The sequence below is a fragment of the Nelumbo nucifera genome, chromosome 1 (genome assembly GCF_055504915.1).
Source record: "Nelumbo nucifera cultivar China Antique chromosome 1, China Antique-T2T, whole genome shotgun sequence".
Taxonomy (NCBI): domain Eukaryota; kingdom Viridiplantae; phylum Streptophyta; class Magnoliopsida; order Proteales; family Nelumbonaceae; genus Nelumbo; species Nelumbo nucifera.
In genome coordinates this window covers 94,601,459-94,614,567 of record NC_142649.1, presented here as the reverse complement: position 1 = coordinate 94,614,567, position 13,109 = coordinate 94,601,459, and the positions used below count along the sequence as shown (strand labels likewise).

Here is a 13,109-nt window from a genome sequence, read left to right as displayed (position 1 = left end):
TCCAGTCCACAATAAGATAGAAGCTCAGGGTTGAAAAAGATGATAAAGCCAGAGCACTTGGGTACAGCGAGAGAGATCAGCTAATGTAATTGTACTCAAAGAAAGATTGATGATTCTGCTGAGCAAGTTGAGTAGAATAAAGTCATAAACAGGTAGGAAAGGTCTCAAACTGTCTGGAGATGATAAAACTGCATAATCAGAGAGACCCATTAGTAGACACTGTTAGAACGTCAAACATTTCTCCATTCTCATCCACCAGCGAAACGACATTGATCCATGTCATGACATACATCCCCTCTTGCTCAAATCTGGACTCCAGAGTTCAGACGCCACAGCAATATTGGGGCCATGGGCACGTGCTCTTTTCTTCACTACTCTAAAATAAAAGGATAATCCTCCTTGTTTTAACAATTGGATCAAAATTGAAGCAGTAAAATTAGATTAGTTAAACCAAAAGCGACCAAAACAGAACCAAATCCTATGGACAGATACCCAAAATGGCGGTTAAAAACAATCAGTCTACCAATCATCAATTTATCAATCATCTGGGTTTTCACTTTTTTATCATGGGGAATAAGATTACAGCAATAACTTCCTCTCTGCAGTTTGCACTGGAGTCTTGTTTCATGCAAAATCAGCAAAACCGTGGTACCCCCACCTTGTCTGAGTGTCCAACAAATGGTTTGAACCATATAGACACATAAAGAGATGGTTTGAAAAATGAACTTTGAACCGGAAGGAGAATCACAGACGGAGGAGGGTTGGCTCCCCCCCACCCTCACCCAATTTTTAAGCAAGTCACAGCACACTGCACATATACGGAACAAACTCAGTATGACAGAACACCAGGCTATAGGCACTCTGAGGCTTCCAGTGGTCGATTATTTTTTCATTTTCTTTTTCTTTTTTTTTTCAAATTATGCTACTTTTCTTATTGGTTTCTAACTTTTATTGGCACCTGTCCTTCAAAGACCTAGTCGTCCCAACATTCTCCATGTATATGAGTATATATATATACCCCCTCCATGGTAGCTCAATCAGCTCAAAGACAAATAAAAGAGCTATAAAAAGTTGATTCGATTTCATTAAAATCTTAAAAAAGTCTCCTTTGAGAAGGTAGCTATGTGTAAACCCAAGCCATCCTCTCCCTCCTCATTCTTCTCTTCAAAGAAAACTCATTTCGCAAATCCCAACAAAACCATGGACGATGTCTACAGTGGTGAAGAACTCCATAGATGGCCAACTCCCTATGAGGTAATACATACAAACAGCCATTCTCAAGAACATTAGCATACCATATTGTAAATAGTATATATACTGTACTTAATTATCCAACAATGTTATAATCTTGACCAAGCACTCAATTTCTAATTTGTCTCTGCTTGCTTGCTTTAATTTGTTTCTTTGCATAATGTTCAGGTAGTGGAGGAAATCAAAGCCATGGGGAAGATATCAAGCCCGACAGCTCTTACAGGTCTGATCATGTATTCAAGAGCTATGATTTCCATGATTTTTCTTGGGCACCTCGGACAGCTCGAGCTCGCAGGAGGGTCTCTCTCGATAGGCTTTGCCAACATCACCGGTTACTCGGTTATCTCCGGCTTGGCCATGGGAATGGAGCCCATTTGTGGGCAAGCATACGGCGCGAAACAATGGAAGCTACTGGGTTTAACTCTGCAAAGAACGGTTTTACTTCTGCTCTCCACCTCCATCCCCATATCAGCCATGTGGCTCAACATGAAGAGGATCCTCTTGTGGTGCGGCCAAGACGAAGAAATCTCATCAATGGCGCATGTCTTTATAGTGTTCTCCATCCCGGACCTGTTCTTCCTCTCCCTCCTCCACCCCCTTCGGATCTACTTGAGGACCCAAGGCATTACGTTGCCGTTGACATACTGCTCTGCAATCTCTGTTCTTCTCCACGTCCCACTAAATTTCCTTCTAGTCGTGCATTTCAAGATGGGTATTGCAGGGGTGGCCATAGCCATGGTGTGGACCAATCTCAATCTCTTCCTCTTGCTATCGGCCTTTATTTTCTTCTCCGGTGTCTACAAGGACTCATGGGTTGCGCCGAGCATGGACTGCCTCCGAGGGTGGTCGTCGTTGCTGGGGCTGGCCGTGCCAACCTGCGTCTCAGTGTGCCTCGAGTGGTGGTGGTATGAGTTCATGATAATGCTATGTGGGCTGCTTGTTAATCCGAAAGCGACCATTGCTTCCATGGGAATCCTTATCCAAACAACATCTTTGGTTTATGTCTTCCCATCATCTCTAAGCCTTGGTGTGTCGACAAGGGTGGGGAATGAGCTAGGCGCCAACAGACCGGCTAAGGCCCGCATCGCCATGATCGTGTCTCTCGCATGTGCGGCAGCTCTAGGCCTTGCAGCAATGCTGTTCACTACGCTGGTGAGACATCGGTGGGGTCTATTTTTCACCGACGATGCCGAAATTCTTGAGCTCACCTCAGTAGCATTGCCCATAGTTGGGCTCTGTGAGCTCGGCAATTGCCCGCAGACCACCGGCTGCGGGGTGTTGAGAGGCAGCGCCAGACCAACGACCGGCGCCAATATTAACTTGGGATCTTTCTACTTGGTGGGTATGCCAGTCGCCATCTTCATGGGCTTTGTGGCCAAAATGGGCTTTGCAGGGCTCTGGATTGGCCTGCTGGCAGCACAGGCATCATGTGCCATACTCATGCTGTATGTCCTAGGCACCACAGATTGGGTGGTTCAAGCGGAGAGAGCAAGAGAACTAACAAATGCTTCATTGTCATCATCATCTTTTACTAAGGAAGCCACAAAGGTTCCTAATTTGGAGGAGATTTTGTGTGTTAATGATGGACTTGTGAAGTCAGACTCACAAGAAACAGATCCTCTCATTTCAACACCCATTGTGAATCCCATTAATTAATTAAAGCCTTACCCTTCAAAGGAGAGTGCTTCTTTCTACTCTTAATTTCCAATTTTTTTTTCTTTTTCCTCTTAAAAAGAGATGATAATATATATATATATATATATTTATATTTATAAAAATTAATGATATATATATTTATATATAATGTAATCCGACTTAATTTGTGTTGTAGATGATGATGAGTTGAGAACTTCTTCTTTCTTTCCATAAATTTCCATCAGTTTACGTTTTTATTCGCATTTAGAGAGTCGATCGAGATGGAGAAAAAAGAAATAAAGTTAAGAATAACACGAGAAGAGAGAAAGAAAAGGCTAAGTTATTGTCGGTGTTTTTAGGGGCTGTAGAGAGGATCTGCCTGCTTTTTGTTGTTGTTCCTTCCATTTGAGGCACAACACTAACCGCCCCCAAAAGGAATATCTTCACACCTCCACCATTTCTGGCAAAACAAGCCTAAATTTAAGAGACCACATTTCCTGCGGCCCCCGTCGCAGGACAACCCCGAGACCCCCAGTGATTTTTGAACAGGCCAGTGTTTATAATCAAACACTAGCTTATTGGTGTCACATTTTCTCTTTTTCCAAAAACCACTGGGGGTCTCGGGGTTGTCCTGCGACGGGGGTCGCAGGAAATGTGATCTCAAAATTTTAACATTTCATTCATTTTTTCACATTTATTAGCTTATTATCATTCTTGCATTTTTTAAAATATACATACATGAGCAAATAAGGCAATAACCTTCTTTTCTTCTTCTTCTTCTTCAAGTAAATACCCACTAATCAACGTCAACCTATTAATTATGTAAAGACTGACTATTACTCTCTTATGAATTTCCATTATTTATATATATCTTCTACATAGTCGAGATGGTGTTTATCATACTTTCCTTTTCATCCTTGGACAATGTACACTACTAGTTTATATAAACAATAATACAGGTTGAAAAGAAAAACAGACAAGTACCCATAAAACTTCAAACAAAATTCCAACAGAGAGAGAGAGAAAGAGATCTTATATATGGGTTATATGTACTAGCGCATTAAAGAATAATAATAGTATAGAAGTATCAGTTGAAAGAGGTGCTTGGATGGAAGTGGGGGGGGGGGGGTCCCTGCTTCTAACTGAAGAAACAAAATCCAGCTATTATTAGCTCTGTCTACTTCTCAGATGACAAAATAGGAGCAGTGCCTCTGCTTGGCCAGTACTTAACGCACCTCTCTTTCACCCTCTCTTTTCCCTTCCTTCTTTACTTTTTTTATTTCTCTCCTTTTCCCTTTTAAAATTTTCCTTCTTACACAAACCATGCAAGAGCAAGACATCTATAAACATCAAATCCAGAAGAGAACAATTGCTTTAAAAATTAGAGAAAAAAAAACCAACAGTAAAAGAAAATGGTAAGACTACTTCTTTTTGCATTTTTTATATATTGAGCAACAGACACCAAACAACTCTCACTTTCTCTCTATACACAGTTACACACCACACTCCTATTTTCCACTTTTCTCCTTTTCCCCGTGTGGTTGGAGGAAAGGTGGCAAGAAATTTCATCTCTCTGGTCTGATGGTCTGACGTCGTTAAATGTTTTCTCTAGGAGTTGTGATTGGTGAAGATAATTCAACCACATCTCAATTGTCCAAAGTGCTATATCTGTACAGGAATGTTCTTGTTCACAGATAAGCACAAATCTATACTAATGTGTCACCACCTGCCGACCATGCAGACATCACGACACAGCGTTTGCTGAAGCCAATCAACGTGATCCACTTGGCCAAAATTCAATGCTGCCATCGAGTTATCACAACCATTAATTCATTCTTAACTTTATTCAATTCCATTCCGGTATTTAACCAATCTGATGTAACAATTCGTGCAGATTTTATACAAAAGAATGTCAAACTCACTGTGGTCTGTGGGCCAATGGAATGTTCTACAAATGTTAACTTAACCTTTAATCACAAACCCAAAAGCCCCCTGTTTGAGTTTAAGTTCAAGTAATGAAGTAATCACAAAATAAATCAGGAATGTGGGTCCATTCCTACTGTTGGTGTGCCACGTGTCTTCTTAATATTTGTTGGGTGGGTGCTTCATGCTTGTGAGAACCGATACTTTGCGTTTGAGTGTCAAAATAATTCTCCGTCACACACCACATATGTATAATGACAAGGAAATGAAAATCGATGGAGCAAGTGGGGAGCAAAATAAAGAAAACTTTTATTTTATATAGGAAAGTAAAGAAAAGAGGAAGACAGGGTCAGATGTCCTACAATACTGTGAGAGCGAGCGTAACCAATAAATTCTATCTCAATTAAAGAGTCAAGAGCCGCAACCCAGCCATCACCATCGGTCCGGTCCAACTCTGGTGCCAAAAGTCTTAAGCAAGTGTTCGATTTCTCTACTCCAGAAACAAAGAGGTTGAGTTGAGCCTTTGTATCATTGGCCAGTCAAAACTATGACCGACGAGAGTGAACAAGTTGACAACACGCCACATAAACATGACCCCCAGACGTCACTTGCATGGAGATGGAGATGGAGAAAGCTTTCTTCTTTCTTTTTTTAATAGTGGGTGGGTTGGTCCAGCTCCCAGCAAGTGATCGATGCTTTGGCTGGCGTATAGTTGATCACTTCAATTCAGGCCTTCAAACTTCAAATTCTCTTTCTTTTGGTTGAAACTAAAGAGTAGTGGACCATTGATAGTCGATGGTGGGAATTACATATTCACTTACGTAGCCCAAGTTAATTTTATAAGATTCTCTGGGTTTAATTTGCTACTCTTGCTTTCAACAATAAGTTCAACAACGTATGGAGTCAAAGCTTTTTCATGCGAAGTAATGGCCCATTTGGGAATAAAAGTTAGAGACTATCATTCTATGCCGCGTCAAAATGCTCTCCATCTTCTCTTCTGTAATCTCTCCACACCACAGTTCCCTTCCCCACCAATACAAAGTAATTGGAATGCCACCGCCAATGTGATGAAGTTGTGAACTTCTGCAAATTCACAACGATCACTAGTGTAATTGGGAGTCTTACACTTACTGCCACCTGTCTCTCTGTCACAGCATGAGAATGACAAGCCTAACTATGTTTTTTGTTGTGGGTTCTGGTTGATGATGACACGACACGTGTCTTCAGTTCACATAGCAGCCTAGTCCTTTAGGAGTCTATCTAAGAATTCGTAATATAATTACTAAACAAAACAATTGGTGGAAGTGGTAGGGTCGTTGGCTCGTTGCCATGTGGAATTGATGGAAAAAGGAACATAAAAAGGAGAGAGAGAGAAACAAACTAACGAAGTGACCTTTTATCTTTATTTCTAGAAGGGCTCCTCCTAGAGAGAGAAACCAAACTATTATATATTTATGTTAATGTTCTGCGGAAGAAGAAGACACAATAGCTGCAAAACCGCCATGGGTTTTGTTTTCTAAATTAAACATTTATTCTGTCCACCACCGTCCTCCCTCCTATGAGGAGTACTAGTGAGCTAGTGCTCCTTATCCAGTTATCCCTTCCTTTTCTAAAGCCAAAAGAAAGAAAAAAGAAGTAAATCCACACTTAAGGGGGGGGGGGGGTTAATGTGGCCGGCCACTAGCTGCTCCCAACTTATATTATAACCAGTAGTTTAATTAAGTGGAGGACTTTGTCTAGATAGGCATAGTTATAGTCCATGAGGGAGGGCGGGTGGTTCTTGTTAGTTCATGACTGTCTAGCTAATTGCAGATAACTGCACTTAACAAATTGAACTCTTCAACTGCACGAAATTTTACTGATGAGCCCTGACGTACGTGGTGTGATGCTTTCAGGCTCAGCTTTCCCCTACTGCAGTAGTTTCTTAGCTTTTCTTTTTATTTCAGGCAAATGCAGCATTTGGCACTTGGCAGGACATCATGGACCCGTTTGATTTTTTTGGCCTAAGATCAGACCTAGGCCAGCTATAGCCTATATATAGTTGCCACAGCAGGGGCAGGGTCCACCCTTCCAATAAAGAATAGACATGTTATTCCACTGTCCCCAATTCAGGTGACTCGGGAAATGCCCTTGAGATGGAGGACTAGTAATCCTTACATTCCAAGATGCCAATGCAGTGGCACAGTCGCTTAATTACTATGGACCCACCAAAAGACAGAGAGCTAGCTATGTGCTATATATATTGGGGGTTGGGGCTGTATAGCATTGATCGATCGTCTTCTTCAAATCTGCTACCCAAGGCGAAGATGGGCGTATCTCGATGCTCTCTCTCTCAAGTTTCGACGTGGGACATGGGTATCAAACTATCAATTATAGGGAGCATTAAGTGTCCTTCATAGGACATGGGTGCAAGTTTTGGGTTAGGGCAGTCGCCCAGTGGGGCAATGGCCAATGGGCTGTCCCCCGGCCTATAGGCCAAGGTTGTTTTTCTGGTCCCTCTATATGAGAACCGACCTCCTCAAATTTGGAATGTCTCAATCCTTGGCCCATTTTCACTTTCTTGCTCTGTGCACAACATCTTTTTCCTCCTCTTTGTGCACAAGTCAATCCTAAAGCTATAACAGGGACTCATCATTCATACAGGGAAGATGAGCCACTGCTTTTACCCCTCACTAAGGTAAAGTAGAAAATGATAATTCCCCTTTGTCAATAGAAAAGACGAGAACGGTACAACTCTTTTTATGCCCAACACGTGGAGGATGGACTTAATAATTTGTCCAACAGCTGGGTCAGTTTTCTCTGAATGTGTACGTGTATCCTTGTCCCAAATCTGAAATCAAAGAAGAACAAGAAACCCAAAAACAAAACGAATCAGCTGGAACAAGGAAGAAGACACTCTCAATTCTCAAAACTTGGTGCATGTGGTTGACATAATTTATTATTCCACTTATTAGCATTTGACCCCATCTCCTTTCTGTAGTGGTTTGATTACAAGTTTAATAATACTGACTAGCTTCACGCATGCTTAATCCAAGATTAGGTAATCCAGACAATGAGAATGTGAAGGAAGCAGAAAAGAAAAGGAGTCCAAGAAGCTATGAACTCCGGCTGTAGGCAGGCTTAGAAAAGTTGCTCATCAAACCTGCTTTTTATTTGTTTTTGTCCTTTCGTTTGGTTTTGATTAGGTCGATGTCGTCGGTTCCCCATGACCTGCCTCAATGGACATTGCATCAGTTGGATGATGGCAACAGGCCATGAGGATCCATCACGCAACGAAATGGCGAGCGCCTGTAAATAATTGGCGGGGCACTCTGATAAGTAAGAGCTAATAGCCAAGTGTCGTCAAAGCTGCACAGTTTCTTCAACTACATCACTCATGGCTGTTTAATACGCAACCGGGTCAAGAATGCTCAGACGCTAAGCATAAGTCGCAATAACTCAACTCTCTTTTTATCAGTCATTTAATATGCCTCATTAATGAGGCCCGCTTGGGTATTTCGTTAGAGAAAGAATGAAAAATGATATCTCGAGTAGAAGGAGAAAAACTCTTCTTCTTTCTTCCTTTTTTTTTTCCTTTGCAACGAATGACTTATATACACATCTCTCCCAGTTACACCCGAACTGTCTTGTTCTTCCTTTCTTAGTTACATACAAATTAATATGATAAGAATTATCCCAGAATTAAGGGATACTCTCCTCGTTTACAGCTCACGCCAATACTCCCCCTCACGTTGGCGCGTATAAATCTTGGATGCCCAACTTGTCAAGTGAGGTGTAGAAGTTTTTACCGGATAAAACTTTTGTGAATATATCTGCCAGCTGGTCTTCAGACTTGACAAAGGGAAATCGAATGATTCTATCTTCGTTATTTTGTTTGATAAAATGCCGGTCCACTTCCACATGCTTTGTTCGATCATGTTGGACGGGATTCTGAGAAATGTCTATGGCAACTTTGTTATCACAGAATAAGTCCATCTCAGAGGTTGGGGGGAAACCAATTTCAGTCATCAAGCTTCTAAGCCAGAGTAGCTCGCAAAGCCCTTTAGCCATTCCTCAAAACTCAGCTTCAACACTTGATAGGGCCACCACCTTTTGTTTTTTATTCCTCCACGTGACTAGGTTCCCACCGACAAAAGTAAAGTACCCCGAGGTGGATTTTCTATCTGAGATATTTCCGGCCCAATCTGCATCTGCCTTCTATCTTTAGATGATTATTTTTTGAGAACATAAGTCCTTTTCCAGGAGAGGACTTCAAGTATCGCAGAATTCGCATTACAAAATCCATATGATCTTCGCTTGGGCAATGTATGAACTGACTTACTACGCTGATAGCGTAGGTGATGTCTGGACGAGTGTGTGAGAGGTAAATAAGTTTACCAACCAACCTTTGATATCTCTCTTTATTGGTAGGTACTTGGTTTGGGTATTCTCCAAGTTTATGATTTTGAACAATTGGTGTGTCTGCCGGCTTGCACTCTAACAGTCCCACTTCAGAGAGCAAATCCAATGTGCATTTCCGTTGAGCCAGAAATATACCTTTCCTTGATCTAGCAAGTTCAATTCCTAGAAAATACTTGAGCCCGCCTAAGTTCTTCATTTCAAACTCAGTTGCCAATTGCTTTTGTAGTGTTGCTATTTCTCTTGAATCATTCCCTGTGATAATCATATCATCCACGTATATGATTAGAGCTGTCACCCTTCCTCGTTGGTGCTTCAGAAATAGTGTATGGTCTGAATTGCTTTGTTGGAAGCCATATTTCCTCATCGCGAGACTAAACCACCCAAACCATGCCCGCGGTGATTGTTTCAGTCCATATAGTGATCGCTGTAGCTTACACACAACTTGGTTCTTGGAATTTGCTGTATAACCAGGTGGGATGTCCATGTATACCTCATCTTCAAGATCACCATGGAGGAATGTGTTTTTTACATCGAACTGGTGCATTGGCCAATCAAGGTTTATTGCAAGAGATAATAAAACTCTGACCGTATTCAACTTGGTCACTGGTGAGAAGGTCTCTTAATAAAACTCTAGCATTTTTTTGTATCTCTTGATTGTCCCGTTCGCCTTGTATTTAACGGAAAATACCCACTTACACCCTACAGGTCTTTTCCCTTCGGGCAAGGTAACCAGAGTCCATGTTTTGTTCTTCAATAGTGCTTCCATCTCTTCTTGTATGGTCTGAGTCCATTTCGGGCTTGTCAACACTTCTTGAATACTGGCGGGGATATGATTTGAGGACAATTCTTGCACAAATGTTTTTAGAGGTTTGGAAAGTCTCATTGTTGATACATAATTGGCAATTGGATACCTTGACCTCCGATCCTCGACATCTGGAGAATATCTATTTGGCGGTTTGCCATGATTATGCCTGAAAGGTAAAGTGTAACCAGCCGAAGTATTCATATCATTAGGGCTTGAAGGTGTGGTAGGGGAGATTACCTCAGGGATGGCTTCTGGGATATCCTCAGGATATGGGCCTTCCGGTACTGGGGAGGTTGAGGTCTCTATGTCTTCTGCTGGGAGAGGTGATGTAGACGTTGGGGTCTCTGTCGATGTCTCTGGTGCCCCGGTTGCTTCATTGACCACCATCTCTGTTGAAGCACTCGTATTCAGCCAGTCGGGAAAAAACCAGTTCTGTTATTCACTCTGACTCTCCCCTTGAAGAGAAGAATTGGTTTTGGAAGGAGAGTAGAATGTTTCTGATTCTCGAAAGGTAACATCCATGGTAACATAGGTGCGGTGGGTGACTGGGTCATAGCATCGGTACCCCTTCTGCTGTAGTGCATACCCCAAAAATAAGCATCTAGCTGCTCGTGGATCCAGTTTTGTGTGTGATTTTTATGTAGATGCACGAACGCTACACAACCAAAAACTCAAGGTGGAATCATCAAAACGGATGGCAATGAGACATGTGATGAAAGAACTTGTAATGGTGTTTTAAACTGTAAGACCCGTGATGGCATTCGGTTAAGGAGGTGCACGGCGGTAGCAACAACATCAACCCAATGTCGGTTAGGTACATGTGCTCCAAGTAACATAGCATGGGCAGTTTCGAGTATGTGCCGATTCTTCCTTTCAACAATGCCATTTTGCTGCGGAGTTTGTGGGCATGAAGTCTCATGAAGTAACCCATGAATCCGAAAATAATCTTGGAACCATTGATTCATGTATTCCCCGCCATTATCAGACCTGAGTACCTGGATCTGTGATGTGAACTTAGTCTTTACCATCATATGGAAAGATTGAAATACAGTCAACACTTCATCTTTATGTTTCAGCAGATATAACCATGTCATGTGAGTGCAGTCATCAACAAAGATTACAAACCAGCGAAATCCAGACACTATAGTTACCGGGGATGGTCCCCACACATCCGAGTGAATCAAAGCAAATGGAACTCTACTCTTATTCATACTTAAGGGATAAATAGTTCTATGACTCTTAGCTAAGATGCAAGTGTTACACTGAAAATCATGAGGCTGTATATCTATAAATAACTCCGGAAATAAGTGTTTCATGTAACCGAATGATGGATGTCCTAACCGGCGATGCCACATCCAAATCTATTGTTCTCTGGTGTTACTTTGATGCTGTGCATGATGTGCTTGACCCGTGCCGAGATCATCCATGTAGTAGAGCCCCCCCCTCCTAGTACCATGCTCAACTATCTCCTTGGTGAGAATATCCTGAAGAAGACAAAAAGTAGGATAAATGAACACAACACAATTTAGATCAGAGGAGATTTGGCTAACAGAAAGTAATTTATGGGAGAGAGAGGGAACAAGCAAGGTGTTCTTCAAGGATATTGTAGGTGACAAGGTCACAGTGCCTGCTCCTGTGACTTCAGAGATAGCCCCATTGGCATTAGCAATTGTAGTCCGTCTTGGTGGTGAAGTCTTTGAAAAATCAGTAGCATCATAGGTCATGTGGTCAGTAGCCCCTGAGTCAAGTATCCATGCATCAATAGTTTTGTTGGGAAGATTGTTACCTGAATCCGAGAGGTGTACGTCTCCCTGTGGTGAGAGTTGAGATTCTGTTGTAACCGTTGCAACCTTACCACTAGTCTCGGCCTTGTCTTGACGTTTCCGGGCTTGGAGTTCATGCCACCAGTCGGGATAGCCATGTAGCTTGAAGTAATTCTCCTGGGTATGCTTTGAGTTACCACAATGGGAACACTTCATTCCACTAGAAGATGTTTGAGATTTAGAGGACGTACCAGATTTTTCGTTGCTTGAAGGTAGAGAACCCGTTGAGGAGGGCATAAGTTGCCCAGTTTTTACACCTCTAGAGGCCAAAACAGCTCCCGGAGTTTCCATATTGTTACCGGTGATCATAACCCTTTATTGGATAGCTTCTCTCCGAACATGTGCGTATGCTTGTTCAATAGTGGGAAACGGATGCATTTGGAGTACATCTGCCCGAATCTTGTCTAGTCTGTCATCAAGGCCATCCAAGAAGATGTATACTCTCTCTTCTTGAAGAAGAGTATTGTACCATTGAATATCCACCGCACACTCCATCGGATTTGGACGGTGGAAATCAATTTCTCGCCACAAACCTTGGAGATCATTATAATACTTTTCAAGAGACCCTCCAGACTGGCGCAAGCGGGTCACACGGCGCCAGAGATCGTATACTTGCGAGGTATCACTGCCATCAAAGTACGTACTAGCAACAAAATCCCACACCATCTTTGCTGTAGGGAATCGAATAAAGTTACCAATCAAGGTTACGTCCATGGAGTTAATTAACCATCCCTTGACAATAGCGTTGTTGGTGCGCCACCTTCGAAAGCTTGGGTCAGTCTGTGGAGGCTGAGGAAGTTTGCCATTAATATATCCCAATTTGTCTCTGCCAGAGATATACATCTCAACAACTTGGGACCAAAGAGCATAGTTGGTGCCATCCAACTTAATGCCGATCTGAGCGGCGGAGGTCTCTGTAGTCGGGGTCAGTTTGTGCAGGAGCTCAGTCATTCTGGTGGTCAATTCAGTGAGGGTAGGTTCAGTGAGGGTAGGATTGGGCCGTTGTTCTCCAAACGGATCTGAGGTTTCCGAATCAGACATGGTTGTGTCTACCGTAGGGTGTTCTTGCCGATGGGTCTCGGAGTAGAAGGGAGTCAACAATTGCACGCTGAGTGTTAGAGAGCGATGTTCGGTTCGGTTGTTGCAAATTGCGAAGAAGCAGGCGAGTTCGAGACTTCGTAGCGATCAGGAGGGCGAGGTGGGTTGCCACTCAGCATGAATTTGCAGCGGCGATATTAGCGGCCAACCACCAGCGACCACGGTGTGACGGC

At 42.5% G+C, this 13,109-nt stretch overlaps 2 protein-coding genes across 2 annotated transcripts; one reads left to right on the top strand and one right to left on the bottom strand.

Annotated features, from left to right (window-relative positions):
* The first annotated feature begins 889 nt into the window (after positions 1–889).
* Positions 890–3,089, top strand: LOC104605531 (protein DETOXIFICATION 48-like). Its single transcript, XM_010270338.3, has 2 exons — positions 890–1,254; positions 1,420–3,089. The coding sequence occupies exons 1-2, from the start codon at positions 1,123–1,125 to the stop codon at positions 2,905–2,907; spliced, it is 1,620 nt and encodes a 539-aa protein (XP_010268640.1). The 5' UTR covers positions 890–1,122; the 3' UTR covers positions 2,908–3,089.
* Positions 3,090–12,153: 9,064 nt separating this feature from the next.
* LOC148803568 (uncharacterized) lies at positions 12,154–12,879 on the bottom strand. Its single transcript, XM_088896798.1, has one exon. It carries the CDS (start codon positions 12,877–12,879, stop codon positions 12,154–12,156), a length of 726 nt encoding a protein of 241 aa, XP_088752924.1.
* Between the last annotated feature and the right edge of the window lie 230 nt (positions 12,880–13,109).

Coding starts and splice junctions, on each gene's coding strand:
- LOC148803568 (XM_088896798.1), bottom strand. CDS start 12,879: ATGTCTGATTCGGAAACCTCAGATCCGTTTGGAGAACAACGGCCCAAT.
- LOC104605531 (XM_010270338.3), top strand. CDS start 1,123: ATGTGTAAACCCAAGCCATCCTCTCCCTCCTCATTCTTCTCTTCAAAG. Junction 1,255..1,419: donor GATGGCCAACTCCCTATGAG/GTAATACATACA, acceptor CATAATGTTCAG/GTAGTGGAGGAAATCAAAGC.